This window comes from Lynx canadensis, chromosome E3, assembly GCF_007474595.2.
Source record: "Lynx canadensis isolate LIC74 chromosome E3, mLynCan4.pri.v2, whole genome shotgun sequence".
Lineage (NCBI taxonomy): Eukaryota > Metazoa > Chordata > Mammalia > Carnivora > Felidae > Lynx > Lynx canadensis.
The window spans coordinates 31,934,903-31,954,939 of record NC_044318.1 but is presented as its reverse complement, the minus strand read 5'-3'; the positions used below and the strand labels follow the sequence as shown (position 1 = coordinate 31,954,939).

General features: G+C 53.2%; 1 protein-coding gene across 1 annotated transcript; it reads right to left on the bottom strand.

Annotated features, from left to right (window-relative positions):
* Positions 1 to 4,155: 4,155 nt before the first annotated feature.
* On the bottom strand, positions 4,156 to 19,972 carry MDH2 (malate dehydrogenase 2). Its single transcript, XM_030300863.2, has 9 exons — positions 19,790 to 19,972; positions 15,001 to 15,169; positions 13,125 to 13,208; positions 12,494 to 12,603; positions 10,631 to 10,756; positions 7,896 to 7,973; positions 6,665 to 6,764; positions 6,156 to 6,307; positions 4,156 to 4,471 (listed from the first exon to the last, which is right to left on the bottom strand). The coding sequence occupies exons 1-9, from the start codon at positions 19,853 to 19,855 to the stop codon at positions 4,340 to 4,342; spliced, it is 1,017 nt and encodes a 338-aa protein (XP_030156723.1). The 5' UTR covers positions 19,856 to 19,972; the 3' UTR covers positions 4,156 to 4,339.
* Between the last annotated feature and the right edge of the window lie 65 nt (positions 19,973 to 20,037).

The following is a 20,037-nucleotide window of genomic DNA, read 5'->3' as shown; positions in this document are numbered from 1 at the left end:
TATTTTTATTTATTTTTGAGAGAGAAAGCACAGTGCAGGAGGGACGGGGGGCGGGGACAGAGGGTCTGAAGCAGATTCTGCACTGACAATAGCCAGCCCTGATGATGCACCCTTATGAGGGACTTTCCTTAAGCATCCAGAAGAAAAGGAAGGGGATGCAAAAACATTTCTGGTTGGCTAGCTCCAGCTGCTTTTAGGAGTTTGCGCCGCCTCCCCCTCCCCCCTCCCGCACGCAGTGAGCGCACAGGCCAGGAAGGCAAGTTGGGGGAGGGTGTGGCTGGCCTCTGAAAGTGGGTTAACTGGGGAGCCCCCTCTGAGGCCCTGCAGGATTAGAAACTGGGGAAGTGGCCCCTGGGTACCTGTAGGGGCTGCAGGCCTCAGGCCCCGGGGGCTTTCTCTCCTGGCCATCCAGCAGCTTCTGTCCACCCTGGGTCTGGGTTAACTAATCCCCACTTCCTCGGGGTGCCAGAAACAATGGTCTGCCCCTTGCCGTCCACACGGGGCAGTTGCAGACAGGAGGAGCCCAAGGTCACCCGGTTAACTGAAGTGGGAAGTTACCCTCCCTCCCCTCCACCAGCTCAGGGGGCAAGGCCTTGAGTCTCCAGGGAGGCTCTGGGGGGGGGGGGGGGGGAAAGGGGTGTTTCTTCCCAGACCCCTCCCCTCCGGCCACCCTCTCCCTGCATATTGTGTCTCCAGGCCGGTTTCCACCGACTTCTCTGGGCTGGCTCCCAACTCCTCCACCCTGGAAGAGGTGGCTGCCCCTCCCGGTCTGGGTGAGCAGAGACCAGACAGGGCAGAGAGCCGGATTTGGCTCTGGAATGCTAATCCTCGCTCCACCACCTGACCTGCTGGTCCCCGGGAGCCGCTTTGCAGCACCAGCCTCCGGCGCCCTCTCCAGGTAACCGGGGAGAACTGCAGGGGAGGTTGGGCTGCGTGCCAGGTCCCTCCCAAGCGAGGTCAGGGTCCTTGCGGGGGTTAAGATGTTCGCCCCCCCCCCCCCCCCGCCCTAGCGGCGCGGACGAACCCCTCTGCTCCCCTTATCATTAGCCAACTTGGCCGTGTGTACCCGGGACTTCCACGCATCCACGCAGCTCCTCCGCGGGACCAGCTCTTGGGCCATGCAATTACCCTCGGCGCGGATGCCCCGCGGCTTCCACGCCAGGCTCCCCTCTGCTTTCTAAAGGCTGCTTCTTGGCTTGCTCCTGCAAAGGGCTCAGCCAGCTCATTATGGTCATTAACACCAAACCGTCAAACCCTCAATCCCTGGGTTTTTGTTCCTCGCCGAGGGGGACCGGAATCGTGTGTCAGGAGGCAGCGGGTCTGTGTGGACCCGGAGGCACATAATTGGAGCTTGAAAGTGGGGGTGCGGCTCGCCTCACCCTCGCCGATAACTGGCTGATGGACTTCTGCGTGGTGGGGACGGGGCTGGGAGATGCTGGTGCGTCTCCATGTCCCTGTCATCCCTTCCCTCCCACTCACTGCCACCCTATTTTGGGCCTTCAGCCTTTCTGCTGCTGCATCTTCCCTACTTAAAGGGCAGCCTCCAGGCCTGTAGCAAGGCTGTCACCTGCCCCCCCCCACCAGTGGGGTGTTAAAAGCCCCATCCTAGGATCGAGTGGGCGCCTCTGGCATCCTCCCCCCGGTCCCCATTTCCACAGAGTGGAGCCCAGGCTCTTCAACCTGGCATTTAAGACCATCCCCAGAATAGTGCCAGCTCCCTCCGCCTGTGCCCTAGGCTGCCAGCCATACACTTGGCCCTTCCTCAAGCACATCTTGAGCCCATTCTCTCAAGTCCAGCCACCCCTGCTGTTGCCAGACAAGCCCATCCTGCTCCCCTGACCGTGGGAATCCTACCCAGCTCACAGCCTCCTCCCCCTCCCGAATACCTCGGTGGGGCCTCTCCCTGGATCCTTGCCTCTGCCAAAATATCCAGAAATAACCTTGTCCTGAGTCCTGCCCTACTTTATCTGTACTTTTCTCTCTGGTTCTCAACGTACCTGACTTGAGCCCCAAAGGGCAGGAGGCCTACCTATGTAGAAAGAGCTCTGAGGTAGCCAGTGTCCAAAGGGGATGGGTGGGCCAATGCCGCTTCCCCAGCACAGTCTGGAAGAATCTGGAGCATTCTCCATTCTTGTCCCCCACTCCCCCTTCTCAGACTGCTAGATCAGAACTTTTGAGAGGTGGGAGTCAGGAAGCTGCATCTTTTTTTTTTTTTTAAGTTTATTTATTTATTTTGAGAGAGCGTGTATGAGCAGAGGAGGGGCAGAGAGAGAGAGGGAGAAAATCCCAAGCAGGACCCACCCTGTCAGTGCAGAGCCCGACTTGGGGCTCAAACCCATGAACTGAGATCATGACCTGAGCAGAAACCAAGAGTCGGAGGCGCAATTGACTGAGCCACCCAGGCGCCCCAAGAAGCTGCATCTTTGGCAAACGGGCTTGGGAGGCCTTTGTGTGATGACCGCTGGTACGTGGAGAAGGGCTCCGACCATCCTAAACAAGACAACCTGCTTTGAGTCACCAGCACTAGGTCCTGCCTGTCAGGGTTGCCCCAAGGATCCCATGACATAGCAGATGACCCCAGAGAGCTAGCGTGGTGTTGCACATGTGGAATTACTCCAAAGGTGGTGTCCGGAGCCGTGCCCTTTATAGTAGTGAAACCATAAACTACAGTAGTGAAACTCAGCAACTGAATTATCTAATGGCAGTGGAATAGATTACTGTGGGCTCACCTTAAGGGTTACTCCGTTATTACAAGTGGGAAGGGAAGATGTATCTGTGCTTACAGGAGTCACGTGTGGTCGCTCATCTAAGTGGGCCCCTGAAGAGCCAGTCCCGCCTGCCCTGCCCTGCCCAGTCCGCTCCCACCACACGCCGGGGCCTGCCGGGGGACCTGCTTTAAGCACGAGGATGTGGCAGAAGTGATGCCGGGCCAGTTCTGAGCCCGTCCTAATGCCTGGCAGTTTCTGCTTTTGCACTTTTGGGAACCCTGAGCTGTCAAGGAAGAAGTCTGCCCACTCTGCACAGAGGCCCCGTGGAGAGTGACAAGCCTGGCTGCCCCAGGGTCCCCCCAACACCAGCGGTGGCGAGCTACAGTCTCCGGTGGGCCAGACTGGCCAGTTCCTGCACCTGGTGGGGTGGGGACCACCCAGCGGAACCTTGTCCACATGCAGAAAGGGGGGGAGGTGCATAAAGTGGCTCTCGAGCAACTAGACTGGGGGGGGGGGGGGTTGTTTTATAGTAACAGAACCGGAAGTGTGGGCTGCATGCAAACCGGCACACGAAGTGTTAACTTACGAACTAAGCAAAAGTAAGAGGACAGATTCCATTACCAGCGATTATTTTCCTGCTTTATTTTTTGGCTGCTGTTTTAGGTTTTAAGCAGCAGACACATATTGAGGACTCGTAACAAAACAACGATGTAAGGATAACGTCCGTCATTAAAGAGAAGCTGCTGTAGACACGTGGGTGTTGGGCGCTGGGCTCAGCTCCGCCCCCACCTGCCCTTTTGCCCTTCACTTAAGTTCATCCAGTTGCCGTCGCCACGTTCCTTCTCAGGCACGGACAATGGGAACAGGTCCCCCCCATTTACGCTAAGGCCAGAGAATACAACCAAGTTCCTTTTTAGGTCTCTGATGAAGACACGGAGCCAGCCTTCCTGTGTCCCCAGCGCAGCCACGGCAGCTGGCGTTTTGGTTTTTTCTGCTCCTGCCCCGGCTTTCCTCACAACTCTGCCTAGGGCAGTCCCCATCTCTGAACACTCGGGCCTGGTGAGGGGAGGATGGGGTTCAGAGAGAGACGGAAGTCAGCCAAGGCAGCTCCAGCGTAGATGATGGAGCGGTCTGCTTAGGCGGAAACCACCACGTGGGAAGAACTGGGGATGGAAAAGGGCAGCTGGGCAAGTGCCACCAGCTGTCACCCCGCCACAGCTGCGTTCCAAGGACTCGGAACCGGGCCCTCCTCAGTTTGCACAGCTGAGGGACACATTGTTGCAGGGCAGGGTTGGGGGGGGGAACAGCCACTGATAAAGATTCTGTATGTTCTCAAAGCTACTGATGAGACCATCATGCGTCAGTCTAATATGTAAATAACATCTTCCGATTCGTGATGCCAGGCCCTCTGAAGCAGGGGGAAGAAAGCACATTATGGAGACCTTGGTAAAGAAATTCAGAGCCTGCTTTTATTGAGGCACCCGCAGACGGACCCACGATTTGGAAGGGGCAGCAACGTTAACACAACACTCGTGGGTAACGCGACTGAAACACGAAGGGGTGTGAGACGGCTTTACAGGGACATGATGCCTTCATAAGTTAGGGACGCGGACGGCTCACCAGCTGCCCTCTCATTTCATGTTCTTCACGAACTCTTCTCCTTTCTTGATGGAGGCCTTCAGCTCAGGGAGGGCTTCGGCGATCATCTTCTCTTCGAAAGGAGAGATCTTGCCGATGCCTAGGTTCTTCTCGATGCCCTTTTTCTGGAGGAGAGAGGAGGTGGTAAAAAATGGACAATTCTGAAATTAACAACAACCGCTAAAAATACTGTAAATTTTACAGCCGGTTTCTGTGGATGAGGCTGTTGAACAAAACCCGCCATGTAACTTCACGGCTCTGCCCCGAGCCTGGGCTTCAGGCAGATGATCCTCGGCTAGGATCTGGACTCGGTCACTCACACCATGTGCACTTTGGCCAAGGCGGTTTCCTCATCTAGCAAACGGGCATACTCTCCACCTCAAAGGAGGCGGTGAGAACACACGCGGGCGACTTGGCACCCAGGGTGCTCGGTCGTTAGCAGCGCCGCATGTTCTTCTTCCCAACACAGAGCATACTTTTGGGTTCTAGTCTTTTCCCCGAGTTGGTAATAGCCACCCGGGTCTGATGTAATCAAGTAGGCACACACGTGACATCAGGAAAACAACAGGTGTCTGTCACCGTGTCACCTCCACGGTTGAGCTGGTGTCTGCGTGAGCAGGGGAGGCTTCCAGGCCATCTCCCTGGAGAGCCCTCCCTGACTCCAGGGCCTGCCCCACCACACTGGTCACGGCATTAGTCTGTTTAGTGGGTCTCTCCACCACACGGAGTCCCCGAGGCCCGGGGCCATTGTCTCCGGGATCTTTGGACACCAGGGCATCTGTGGGAAGGGCCCCTGGGTGGCTTGGCATGTCACCACACAGTTCCTTTCTGGGGAGAAGATGAAGGCAACCACACATCTGCCTGACATCAGCAGCCTCCCGCACATCAGAAACAGAGTGAGACTTAGGGGTTTCTGCTCCCTGAAGACTTGGGGACGGTCATCAGACCGGACAGCTGCCTCCAAAACAGCCTGACTGAAGCCAAGCACTGGGGCCAGAGGGGCTCTATCCCAGACACCACGGTTCCAAGGGGGTCTGCAACACATTCCAGGAAGAAAACCGGTAGGGGCGAGAGCAAGGGAGCAGGGACACCTGAGCTGGAAAATATCACAGCTCTGCCAGCTCTTCAGGCCTCCCCGGAAGAGGGACGGGGCTCGGCGCGCCCCGAGGTCAGAGCAAGAACGAACAAGCATGAGCCACGGGGCGACGTCACACAGGATGGGGAAGGGAAGACTTTTCCTCCAGAAGTGCCCACGGCCGCCTGGAGACAGAACACGTGTCTCATAAAGAAACACAGCGAGGGGCGCCTGGGTGGCTCAGTCGGTTGAGCGTCCGACTTCAGCTCAGGTCATGATCTCACAGCTTGTGGGTTCGAGCCCCGCATTGGGCTCTGTGCTGACAGCTCAGAGCCTGGAGCCTGCTTCGGATTCTGTGTCTCATTCTCGCTCCGCCCCTCCCCAGCTCGTGCTCTGTCTCTCTCCTTCCCAAAAAGAAACATTAAAAAAAAAATTAAAACAAAAAAGAAAGAAACACAGTGAGACAGCTGCGCTGACCAGCCGGCAGAGCCACAGGGAAGGGATTCACGTGCCAGTGGGTTCCTACCCAGCCCCCCTCAGCCTGAGGTTTCTCCCTGCTCTTAATTCTATGATGTGCGTCCACCCTCCAAACCCCAGCACAGGCCAGGCACCGGGATGCAGTTACCGCACAACGGGAAACCGAATTTCGGAGCAAACAGCCAGGGCTCCCGACCTTAAGCATAGACAATGAGCCTCCTTCCACGAGCCCAAGACACAGCCTCCAGGATACGTACCCCCAGCAGTAAAGGTGTGGAGAAATAGGGACAGTCTGTTTCTTGGGATTTAACGAAGGAACATTCGACAACTCCTTCCTTTCCGTTGATGGCATCCACGAGGGAGAAGACAAACCGGGCTCCGGCGTATGCCATGGACAGGGTGGCAGAGCCTAGGAGGGCACGGGCAGGTTAGCCAAGCCAGCACCGGGACCGTAAAGCCCAGGAGAGGCCGCCCTGTCAGCTAAGTAACATCTTCCACATCTTCCCCTTTAGCGGTGAAGAATTCAGTCAGCGTCTCTTCATTTTACAAACTCATGAATGGCACACAACTGGCTTCGCCAAGCTCAGACACCCTTCCATGCCACACAGCCGAGCTGCCCTCTGCTGCGGGACGGGCTCACCCAGTGAACACACCTGAAGCTAAGAGAAGTGTTCGCTGCCTGCCCGGGCCCTTCCGGTCTTCAGCCGTGAGCTGGAGGGCCTCTGGCATCAGCACCCCACACGGGGGTCGTCCCCCAAGAATCTACCTGCTCCAGCTTTGGCCTTCACCACCTCCGTGCCGGCCTCCTGGATCCGCCCAGTGACGGCTGTCAGCTGGTCCTGGGGTAGGTCCACCTTGGGAGTACACTGCAGGCCAAAGTCACAGGGAGCACGTGAGCAGGGGCTGCTGCCACTCCCAGACCCCATGTCCCCTCCCCCTGTCATGGCAGGACCCCCCCCCCCCCCCCCCCCCCGCCGCCACTGCACGGGATACCAAGACCACCTTTGCTTTAAAGTACATCACCTTTTTGGGAGGTGTAGTGCGGTCCCTATTCATTTTTTTTTTTTAAGTGGGTTCCACACCCAACCTGGGGCTTGAACTCACAACCCCGAGATTAAGAGTCATAGGCTCCAGCAACTGAGCCAGCCAGGCGCTCCCGGTTCCTACTCATTTTTAAAGAACTTTTAGTATTTTGGACTAATTTTAGATTTAGTGAAGAGTCGTAAAAACAGCACAAAGATTTCCCTCACCCAGCCTACCCTAACATTAGCATCTCATGTAACCACGGGGCAATTCTAAGGAACAGAAAATCATCATCAGTATGTTGACTACGGGCCCCACCCAGAGGTCACCCACTTCCCCACTGCTGTCCCTTTCCTGTCCCTTTTCTGATCCAGGACCCCAGCGGATGGTTATCCCAGCTCAGTCTACTCCTTAGTGGTCCCGTCTTCCGGGACACTTGTCAAGAGTACCGACTGCTCGTTTTGTAGAATGTCTCTCAATTTAGATTTACGGGAGGTTTCCCTCATGCTTTTCTTCCAACGTTATGCACTTTTGGTGAGGACACCACAAATATTTTGAGTCCTTCCGTGTGCGTTAAACTCGGGGATCAGGACACTGGTTTCATTTTCCTCATTCGCGGTGGCGTTCACCTGGTCTCTACTCGTTTTTAAACACAACAGCTTTGCCTGCTCTGACCTACCTGGGAATTCAGCGGTCCCCGCGGCAGTCTCGCCGTGTTGGGAGCAGGCCGCCGCGAGCACCTTCTGACCGCGCTCGCTCCCGCAGGCGTGGACCCCGAGTTGCTGGAGCCCAACCGCAGCCCCACAGGCCACTCGAGAGCCCCCCAGACAATGGGCGGGCCGTAACCACAGCAGGAATCCTCTCGAAATACAAAGATGCTGAGTTCTTTGTCAGTCTGTCTTCAGTGCCTCAAAGCGGAACCCCTGAAAGGCGTTCGTGATCCTAAGGCTTCCTGGCAAAGGTGACGCACTTACCTGAGAGATCAGGGGGATGATGGTCTTCCCAGCATGGCCGCCAATGACAGGAACGTTGACTCGAGCTGGATCCAAACCCTGGCCACCAGAGTATGAAGCTTTGTTAATTTTTAAAGCTCTTTGAGTATAAAATGTCATATCCACCTAAAGCACCGATCCTGGAAAAACCCATGGAACTCAGAACAAAGAAACCACAAAAGACTGAGTCCCGCTGTATTTAGAGTCCCTCCCCCGGTCCCACCACATGGTGGAGCAGCAGTGTGAACGGGGCAGCGCGGAGTGACGCGTCATCCGGGGAGGTTACTACGAGGGTCTTCCTTTACAGTGAGCGGAAAACGGCCTCCATGCAGGGTCCCCCCCGGTGGTCCCCGTCGGTCTGGTATCTTCTCAGAACCTGAGGATGACCGTCGTCTTCCCCAGAGCTAATGTCACTCTCCTAGCACAAGCCCAGACTCATGTCCCTACACTGTGTCAGAGACAACGAGTCAAATTCCCTTGCCTTCATTCTAGAGCAAAATTCAAAAACAATTCTAGGGAACCCGGGGATGGGAACTCTGTCGGCTCAATCTGTGATCAGGACAGAATAAAACTGAGTTGTAAGGGGTCAAAACCCCATGGTTCTTTGTGGGGGCCTTCCAGAAGAGGCTGATTCGTTTGTCAAACCGGAGGCACGACGCCCCCACAAATCTGTGGACCAGGTATTTCTTAAGACGGTCAAAAAAAAGGAATCTGGTGGGAGTTATGGGAGGGAAGTGAGCAGTCCCCAAATGATGCCACTTTTCTCAAATGCCATGGCTGCTAAAGAGAGCAGCCCTCAGTTAGGAACCAGCCTTGCCCAGGAAGGGGGACACAGCCGGATCAAGTTCGCGGAGCAGGGGGCTCACGTGGAAGTACCTCTGTGCCAAGGCAGTGTGCTGGTCACCAGGGACACAGGCGTGGACAGACAGAGCCCCCGTTTTTGAGACACTCACTGTCGATTACAAGACAGACACAAATGACGTCCCACTGTCATGTGCTAAGACAGCCGCATGGGGCGGCCTCGGAAGGGTAGCACTTCCTTAGCCTGGGAGAGCGTTCTTGGGAGAGACTTCACTTCATCTGGGAAGCAGCAGCAGGACTTTGCCAAAGGAAGCGTTTTCTAGGCTAAATGAGCAGAGGCCTAGGGTACAAGAAATACCTACAACATCAGCAGAAATGCAAAGAGAAGGTGGCAAAGGGGGCAAGAGATGGCCGAGGGACTGAGGAGGGTCCAGACGCTGGAGGTTTAAGGGCCAACTTTCATTCCTGATACAATTCAGGATTTTCTCAGAACGCCAGAAACCTGAGGTAAAGGGCAATTCACTGAACTGAAGCCTGACAAGCATTAGAGTCTCTGCCAGGGGCCAAGACCCCCCCCCTTCCTTCACCTCAAACAGAACTTCTCTGGCTACGATAGCACCTTCCAGAACTTTCTGCGAGAACACAGAAGCCACATCTGAAATGTGGCCAGTGCAACGAGGACACGGATTTCTAGTTTTATGTAATTCTAAGTAACCAAACCAGCCCCATGTAGCTGGTGTGTTGCCGCAGGACTGGGGCCTGGGGGAGATGGTGTGCTTCGGCCAAGAGCTGGTAGCACCACGAGTGCCCAAAGGGAATGAGCACTGTGGCTTCCATGAAACCGGGCTGGGAGCCTCAGGAAGCCCGAACCCCACCCTCTCGGCCCGTTCTCTCGGCCCGTTCTCGGTCAGACTCAGCTGAGCACAAGCTCGCCCAGAAAGCTGGTCCTGACTCAGACAACTGCCCTACACACCCGCGCCGAACCGGTTACTCGATAATATTGTCTCTTGAATCCCAAGGGCTCCCCTATCTTCTGGATCTCTGGGACACCCGCGCCTAGCACAGAAGCTGGGGACACGCTGCAGCACGAGCTAAAGCAGGGTGTCACCCCTCAGAGGCGAACCTGCCAGGTGCACAGGGAGCAGGGGGTACAACGAAGGTCAACGGTGTCGTGTGTGCCCTCCTTGCTTGGCCGTGCGCATGACCCCTGTTCCTACTTTAGAGTCCCCCTCATCTGCAAAGTCAGAAAAAAACGGCCTGAAGCTCAGGAGGGGCACTTCTTTAGGTCAGAGGAAGTGGTTCTGCTGGATCCACACCCCAAGACTCGGAAGCGAGCAACGAGAGGCACCGAGGACACCAGAGCTGGCGCCCATGTCGAACCCACCCCAGGACGGGCCTGGCAGCTCAGTCGGCAGCCCAAGGAGCCGCAGGCAACTGGCCAGATGCGAACTCGCTGAGGCAACCCAAGATGGGAGCCAGAACTATCGATCAGGAATGAAAGTCCTGACACCTCAGGCCTTCCGGAACCTTCCTTAGTTCTTCGTGTTTGCCAACTCTACCATTTGTCTAACAATCAGCAGGTAAATCCTGTTAGTTCTAATTTTCAGAGGCAATGAACTTGGAGAGTACAACCCAGCTGAGCCAGCAAGAAACCCAGGAAAAGCCTGGACCCATAAGGCACCAGAGAGGACAGACAGAGTTGAGTCAAGACTGAAGCTGGCCATGGTTCAAACCTGCATGGGCCTGGGTGGATTGCCCAGGAAAGCGTGAGGGCAACTCTCCCCAACAGGGGCAAGCCCCAAGAACACTGATGATTCTGGAGTCACAAGTGACGTGTAAGTGCCTGGTCTCCTATGCCCATAGGTCAGCCAAGCAGCCAGGAACATAACTTGAAAAATATCTGGCGCAGCTCTTACCTTCAGTTCTGCAATAAAAGTGTTGGCTCTGACAATGTCCAGGGTTGTCACCCCGAAGATTTTATTGGGGTTGTATACTCCATGCTTCTTGAAAACTTCCGCCGTAATCGGGATGGTGGAGTTAACCTAGTAGATTGAGAGAGTGGCGTAACTTGCCCTGCATTCTGAGAGAAGAGGCATGCGACTGAAGGACAAGTCTCTTCCCCAGACCATTAGTAAGTCCTAAGGTGCCAAACCGCTCCGCTGTTTACAGGCAAGCCACCCTCAAGACAGAACAGGTCACCGTGGGCCAACTTCCTCTTTTCCCCCTGATGTGAACAAAGAGCCCTTCGTCTTGGCAGGTGCTGTTTACCCCTAGTGGCTTCTGGGCCCACAGCTCCAATGGGCACGTGCCTTGCCAGCTATCGACCTAAATCGTGAGGACAGCTCCACCGGACACCGTCCTCCCCAGCTGGGGCTGACACCTGAACGGCCATTCCTAAAACAGGACGGCATCGCACACGGCCAGAGACCGAGGGCTCGGGGTCAAGTCCCAGCTCTGCTGCTCTGCGAGGCAACCCTGGGCAAGCTTCCTCAACTCCTAGGACTTGGTTCCTCACCGTAACACAGAGGAGACAACTACCCCACGAGGCTGTGAGGGTTACAGGACTTAATATACAGCAAGTGCGGACACGTTGCCGGGTGCATAGAAAACACGTAATAAAAACGAAAGAGGGGCGCCTGGGTGGCGCAGTCGGTTAAGCGTCCGACTTCAGCCAGGTCACGATCTCGCGGTCCGTGAGTTCGAGCCCCGCGTCAGGCTCTGGGCTGATGGCTCGGAGCCTGGAGCCTGTTTCCGATTCTGTGTCTCCCTCTCTCTCTGCCCCTCCCCCGTTCATGCTCTGTCTCTCTCTGTCCCCAAAAAAATAAATAAACGTTGAAAAAAAAAAAAACGAAAGAAAACGGCAGGACTTCTATCAGGCACCAGGTTAGCTTCCCGGCAGCAGCTGTTTTCCATGGCTGACTGGATGCCCCGAGGAGGGCGAGCCAGGTGGAGATCTGCTTCTCAGAGGCACCGGGCACAGCCTCTCGTGGGGCACAATCTCGTGGATTGGCAGGCACATCCCCAGTCAACACCACTGTGGCTGCACTTCTACCCAGAACCCGATCCTCAGAGACCAGATTCGCCCAGGAGGGAGGCACGGAGAAGGCTGTGGTTAAATGCAACCTGGGCTGCTGGGGACACCTGGGGGCCACGCCGTCTTCTCGGGGAGGAGACAGCACACGTGCTTTCAGGTTTGGAGGATAAGCTCCCTACAAAAACCCGCGAGCAGGGCCTGGGTGGCTGTGCAAGCGTGACAGGGAACCAGGAAGGGCAAACCCCAAGAAGAATACAGTAAAAGAAGTCAACAGGCCGCAACCATCAGGGTTGAATGCAGCCTAATGAATGGACTTTTCCAGGGCGCCTGGGTGGCTCGGTCGGTTGAGCATCCAACTCTTGATTTCAGCTCAGGTCACGATCTCAGGGTCGTGGGATCGAGCCCCACGTCTGTGTGGACAGCGGAGCCTGTCTGGGATTTACTCTCTCTCTCTGTCCCTCTCCCTCTTGCACATGGGCACGTGCTCTCTCAAAATAAATAAATAAACATTAAAACAACAACGACGGACTTTTCAGGTGGAGAAACTAAGACACAGAGAGGGGAAGTGATTTGCCCAAAGGCATACAAATGGTGGAAAACCCAGGCTGAAATTCCCAGTTACTTCATCCAATCTGTCCCCTGCAGCACCTTCACTGGTATTTGTCCCTGTAAGGATATCTGCACACTTTTGCTAATTACGAGCTTTCGGCACAGTATTCACGGCCTACCTGCCACAGGCACTTACCGGGTTTGAAATGATGCAGATCATGGCCTCGGGGCAATGCTGGGCGCAGGCAGCGGTCAGGGTGGCCACGATAGAGGCATTGGTGTTGAACAGATCATCCCGTGTCATGCCTGAGAACGATCCAATTCAACATGCTCACAGAGCACGGAAGGAATTGCCAAAGGTGTAGCAAATGCTGTTACGGTTGTTAGATACCCTGGGTGAGACAGGGTCCCCCTTCCAAGGAAATCTATCTTGTAGGAGAAACAACCTAGTGTGACACGTGCCCAAACAGAGGCTGGTGGAGGGGGTGGAGTGTGGGGAGGAGCCAGGGAGGGAGGGATCTGAGAAGGATCATCCAGGATCAGTGAGAATTCCCGAGGGGCGGGTGAAGGAAAGGGCACTCCACGCGGACAGCGGGCACAGAAGCACCAGACTGAGCAGGGGACAGACACATCAGACGCGTGTAAGTCTCTTGCCAGGCCAAGGAGGAGATTTCCCTCTATCCCGCAGGTACTGGGGGAATTTTTGGAATTTTGGAACTTTGGAATTTTTCTCTGCCATGGAAACAATGACTTGATCCAGTTTAAAGGAAAACCACTTCCTCACCTGACCTGCAGGGAGACACGAGGCAGGGCTTTCAAACACACACCTGGTTTTCTCGGGACTCCTGCGGGAATAACCACCACATCACAACCTTTCAGGCAGTCTGGCAGCTGCTCAGGTCCGAGGTAGCCTAGAAAATACCACCCCCCCAGGAAAGAGCAAGTTCACCATTTCTGATCTGGGCAGGCGAGCACACTTTGGGGATAGAGCTGGGGAAGACGGCCAGCCCCACCCGGGTCCGACGCTGACTGAAGGCCTCAGGTGCAAGGCCCACCTGTGTAGTGCTTCCTGGCCATTAATGCCCATGAGTTTGACAATCCCGGCACTCTCTCACACTACTTTCCTCCAGCTGCCAACTGCCCAGCCCCCGACCCATTCAGAATGGACCAACCCTAGAGGTTTTCCCCAAACCAAACCAAGTCCACTGTTTGCTAACTCCTGAAAGGCCTTCTCAGCCCCCAGGTCAAAGAGCTGCTTATCTCCCTCCCCAATCATCCTGACGAAAGCTCCATCTCGGGGTCAGATCAGAAGGCACACTGAGCGCCATGAAAGAAAGTCACAGAGCTGACAACGCAGGACCTCTTAAGCATTTGGATCTAGTTTGCTTGCTCGTAGGGGAAAAGGTCCATTTTCAAAGATTTCAAGGGAAATTTGCTCCAATGACCAAAATCTGCTTTGATTTGAACTTTTTCCTTATTGCAAGACCTTCCAGAAGACCTGAAAGAGGACGAGCAAACCAACTGAGGCTATGGAAGGCACAAAAACGTAAGTTCTGACAGTTGACCTCCTGAGCTGTTTGCACCAGCGGAGGATGCGTGTAACCACCACCACACAGGGCACTTCCATACACCGTCAGCAGAGACGGATCACTGCCACCGCGATGCACCGCCATTTGGTGTATAATACAGTATAATCTTTCACATAGTCACACCTCCTGATTGACTTTTGGAATCCTAAGAAACAAGATGTGAAGATGAAGATGTTCGTCACAGCTTGTGTTTGTGTCTCCAGTGGAGAAACACAGGAAATAGCCCAAAGGCCAACAGGACGGGCATAATAAATCAGTGACCAACTACAGAATTGCCTTAAAAATGATTTAACCAAGGGGCACCTGGGTGGCTCAGTCGATTGAGGATCCGACCCTTGATTTCGGCTCAGGTCATGACCTCAGGGTTGTGGGATTGAGCCCCATGTTGGGTTCTGCGCTGAGTGTGGAGGCTGCTTGGGAGTCCCTCTCTGCCCGTCCCCCACTCGTGCCATGTGTATGCGTGTGTGTGTGTGTGCGTGTGTGTGTGTGTGTGTGTGTGTGTGTACATATTCTCGCTCGCTCTCTCTCTCAAGAATAAACTTAAAAAAAAAATGGTTTAATTAATTTGGTAACATGGATAAATACTGCTACAAAGTAAAAGTAAGGGGCGCCTGGGTGGCTCAGTCAGTTGAACTTCTGACTTCGGCTCAGGCCATGATCTCATGGTTTTCTGAGTTTAAGCCCCATATCGGGCTCTCTGCTGTCAGCACAGAGCCTGCTTTAGATCCTCTGTCCCGCTCTCTCTCTGCCCCTGCCCCGCTCACATGTTCTCCCTCTCTCAAAAGTAAACTTAAAAAAAAAAAAAAAAAAGTTAAAATAACCAGGATATAGAAGTCCCCCCAAATTCCCCTTCCTGATCCTACTGTCTTTTCAAATTAGAAAAAATTAAAAATGGGAAGATTAGACCACCTTTGTTTTCTTCTGAAAGATATTGCTATATAATTTTTACAGGCTCAAGTCCAGAAAGACATGAATTACTTGTGAAATTCAGTTCTACAATGAACATGGAAACCCTGGCTCTGATGTAGTTTCGTTGAAGAATTCTATTCTACGGCTTGGATCCCGGTCTACCGGGGAGAAGAGAAGCAGAGTCCAGGGTCAGCATGCCCAGTACCTTTCACAGCTGCTCTGGTCTCGATGTGGCTCAGATCTGCAGCCACTCCGGGTGTGTGAGCAATGTCGTAGAGGGTCAGGCGGCTCACCAAGGGGCTGTTCTTGAGGAGAAGCGAAAGGGGCTGTCCAATTCCTCCAGAAGCCCCTAACACAGCTACTTTAGCATTGTTCTGTAAAGGGGCACAGAGAAAGGACTCTTAATATAGAATCGGCATTAAAAGTATTCACGTGACAGCCTGTAAAATACCACACTGGGCCTCCTTTATGGCCATGGTGCCAAAGAAGACACAATTGTATTTCGACCAGTCCAAAGGTCCAGTTTTCTTTTGAAACACAGAAGCTTATCTCAGGAAAATGAGGAACTTAGGTCTACAGATATTGTCACGGTCCAGGTCGTACTGCACACACCCTCCGCAAGGGAACAAGCCTCACTCAGGCTGCCTTCCCTGCAGCCTGTAGTTTTAAAAACTATACACACACGCATGCAAGCACCTACCAGCAGGCTGTCACAGTACTTGGGGATGCGGACTTCCTACCTGCCACACGCTAGAATGACTTGCAAACTACAACAAGGCCTGCGAGCTGAAAGACGTGCAAACGGGGTAAGGGGCATCTAGTGTGACAAGCGCCACACAGGTAGATGCCGGGAAAGGCAGCGGTACAAAGAGAACGAGCTGTTTGGGGGGGATTTTGAAGGATGAGTAGGAGTTTACCAGATGGATGCCAGGGGGAGGAGTATGGAATATGGCCTACTGAAGGGAAACAGTCCTCTATGGCTCAAGCACTGCTGGACACACGTGGAGGAAGGAAGAAGGTAGGGCCAAAGCTAAGGGCCTAGCAGAGTGCATCTAGTTCTTTTGGGCAAAGGAGGACCACTGAAAGGCCTTAAAAGCCGGGAAAAGCATGTCCAGAACTGTGTTTTACAAAGTTATGAGGCAGAATGGAAGACAGATTGTAGATCTTCAAGAATGGAGGCAGGGAGACTACTGCAATAGTCCAAGCATGATTCAAGGGTGGGATAAAGGCAAGCATGAAGGATGGGTGAGCTACAAGTGATTCAGTTACTCCCTCCCCTCTCCCTCTATCCAGATGGTGAGCAGAGGGACAAATCTGGGATGACAGCTTCCTGGCTTAAGTAGACAACGTTGCCTTTAAGCTTGGTCTGCAGGTCCTATCCATCTGCACTGGGATTAATGGTAGCCACGGACAAGGCACAAAAGAGAACACAGAGTGACAGGAGCACTAGAGACAGAGCCCTATGAATACCAGCATAAAGGAGGAAGAGGAGTCTGTGAAGGATGATGACCAGGTGAGACTTAAATTAAGGCCACCCTCACCCCAGCCATCCTGAATGACTAATTCAATGACTGCCTCCTGGTAACCTTTCCTATGAAAGGAATTGATGAAGTGGGATACAAGCCAAACACAGGCAATTTGATTCTTCAATTTGGGAAGGAAGGAAGGAAAGAAAGAAAGAAAAAGAAAAGAAAAGAAGAAAAACTAAGTCTTAGAAGAACAGATCTATTCTAAGCAGTGCTCTGAAGCTCGCTCTTATTATACACAAGGCACCCTTCCCCATAAGGCTCACTCAAGGCCTAACCAAAATTCCTCGGTGAGCTGGTTTCTGCTGTAACCCAACAAATGAGAAGGGGGATTATTCCTGGCAGGCAGGCAGGCAGCTGCCAGGGAAGCAGACAAACTGAGAAAACAGAGACAAAAATCCAAAGCACTGCATGTGGCCATCTAGGGTCCTTATACTATCGACATAGATCTCTACGGCAACGGATGCTGGTAATTATGGACTTTGGTTATCAAAACCTGAAACTAAACCCCAAACCAAGCCCAACCAACCGCCCATCATGTGCCATCTGCTTAAGAAAGGTAAACCCTAAAAGCATACAAAACTAAAATTCAAACTCAGTTTTGTTTTGTTTTTTAAACTGGTACTGTAAAGGGGGACCCCTGACTTCCCAGAAGACTTCACCAGCCACATCAACCAGAACCCCAAGGCCTGGCAATGTCATCCACTTCCAGACCTTCAGTTATCACTCTCACGTCTTGTCTCTAATCCTTGGAACTCTCAAATTCCAACTCCCACATTCCCAGCTCTGTCAGACATTCCAACTGTCTAAGTAAGTTTATGCTATCTCTCCTACCCTGTTCCCAAATAGTACCTGTGTTCTCCCAAATCCAAACCCTTAGAAGCATTTCCTGCCTCTTCCCTTATCCTGCCTTCCCTTCCCCCAGTTAAGACAGGAAGGACTTGGCATCTCAAACATCTTCCCAACCTGTCCCTGACTTCTGTTCCTGTTCCATTGTCTATCTTAGGGCCCTCACCACCACCTTCAACCATTCTTCAGAAAATTAAACTTTTGAGGGGCGCCTGGGTGGCTTAGTCCGTAAAGCATCCGACTTCGGCTCAGGTCATGATCTCATGGCTTGTGGGTTCGAGCCCTGCATGGGGCTCTGTGCTGATAGCTGGGAGCCTGGAGCCTGCTTCGGATTGTCTCCCTCTCTCTCTCTGCCCCTCCCCCGCTCACACTGTCTCTGTCTCTCTCTCAAAATAAACATAATAAAAAATTTTATTAAAAAAAAGAAAATTAAACTTTTGGGCATTTCACTTCCTTGCTCAAAAATCTCCTTGAAGTTCCTCATGCCCAGATTGCTCAGCCCGGCTTCCAAGGCTGACCAGGGCAGTGGATCCACCATGGAGCCCCATGGAGATTACTCAAAAATAAAATAAAAAAGAAACAGACTGACCTGATGCCCTCACCAGGGTCCTTAAGTGAATCGGTCCCTTATGATACATAAGATAATCTCCTCCCTTATGATGACCTCCTCGCTCTTTCTTTTACTTTCAATGTTGAGGTGATGTCATTGTTTGTCTATTACAAGGTTTCGTTAATTTAGTTAACATGTATAAAAACACAGTCCTTCAGTGGCGGAATCTTTACAATGTGATGAGAATCTGTGGTACTGCAGAGATTAACTGGTGATCTCTTCCTAAAAGACCAGTCTCCAAACTTGCTGACCTTTTCTGCGCTGAGGAGTGGTGGTCAACAGCACACTGCTCAGTGTGCTTTATGATGTAAGTTTACTATAGTTTCTTTTTAAAGTTCTATTTTCTTGTGTTGTAACACATATATTAGTACACACAGGGAGAAATAAATATATTGAGGCTGTGCACTTGATTCACTTTTACTGTTAAGGACAGAGGATCCAAAGTCTCTAGACCAATGTTATCTACTTTGCTCAAGCTCATCTTTCTGACTTACTCTAATGCCTTCATCAATATTGCCACTTCTATGTCCATGTGCATTTTATTTTAATTTTTTAGAGAGAAAGAGTGCAAGTGGGGGAGGAGGCAGAGGGAGAGAAAGTCTTAAGCAGGCTCCATGTTCAGCACGGAGCCTGATGCGGGGCTCAATCTCATGACTCTGGGACCATGACCTGGGCCAAAATCAAGAGTCGACGCTCAACCAGCTGAGCTACCCAGGTGCCCCTCCAATATGCATTTTAAACTCAACATTTCAAACTGAGCTCCTGATAGCCTCCCCCTGTCCAAATCCACTCTCTGCCAGCAGTCTTTCCCATCTCAGCAATCAGCAATGTCAAAGCCTGAAGTCTTGGAGTCCTCCGTCTGGAACCCTTTATCAGACCATCTGTCGGCAAATCCTACGGTGTTACCTGTGATCAGTTCCCTTCCCCCCACTCCTCAGCATCAATCTTCAGCATCTGTCCTAAGTTTACTCCTTTTGAGCCTATCTCAAGTGCCACTTCTTAGACATCTTATCTCCTGCAGCACCCAGCACAGATCTTGGCAAGCATGGATACTCAATGCTATTATTGTGTACTTATTTTTCAAATGAACTGAATACACGAGAAACTGACCTGAAGGACAGAAGCTAAAGCAGAAATTTGGAATCTCCTTTACTAATCACCTCCCTTTTGGATGCAGTGCTTAAGAGGCAACGTGGGCATATCCTGGGTTCTCAAACTTTGGTTATACTGGAATCACCTGGGACACCTGATAAACATACAAAGGTGCAGGTACTACCCTCCCTTCAATGAACCTGGGTCTGGTCTGCATTAGCTTTCAGGTGATTCTGACACACACCAGTTTGAGAACCACCATCCTAGAAGATGCCTAAAAATAGCTTAGGTTAAGTACTCCCAGGCCAAGTGTTGCACAGTCACCACACCTGGGGTCAGGCCCAGTCCGCCCACAGCAGGAAGGATCCTTCAAAAGAGTCCTTAAGAGGAAGTAGCGTCTTTAGGTTCTTAAAAGGAAGCTTGGTAATTCAAAAGCCACTGACGGTGAGCGGAAGAGCTGGCTTTTAATCCTCTGGCTAAATGACTGTGTAACAACCTTGGACCAGTTCCCTACCCTCGGTATCTCATTCTGTACTATGGAGTTAATGATTACACGTTATTTGTACGGATGCTACAGAAAGAACAAGGTTAGTACTATAGAAAGTTGCATACAAGCATAAATTACTTTCGGCCCTGCAGCCCGGGCTTCTCAACCCTGAAGGAATGCAGGGCAAGAACAGGTCCTCTTGGGGTCCGGAGGACGAGCTGGGGGACTCCCCCCACCACTTTCTCCCGGGCTTTCTTTTGGCACTTCCCGCACAGTAACCGGGCCGGCCCAGGGCGCCACAGCCGCGGGTCGGTACCGGGCCGCCCTGCGATCTAGGGCGGCCCCGGGGATCAGGGCTGCTCGCGAGCCCAGAACCCACGTGGCCCAGGCAGGGGACCCCCGCCTGCAGGCAGCCCCTCATCGGGCCTACCTGGGCTGAGGTGCTGAAGCTGCGGCGGAGAGCGGCGCCGGCAGGGCGGGCGAGGGCGGACAGCATGGCTGTAGCGGGAGGGGCGCGGACCGGCAGGCAAAGGAGCTGGCGGAGGCAAGTGACACCAACGACCTCCACGGTGTACAGGCCCTGCCGGCTCCGCTCCGCTCGGCCTCGCGAGAATGGCCCGGCTTCCGGCCCCGCCCTCCCCCAAATCTCGCGGTATCACGTCCATCTCTGGGTTGTGG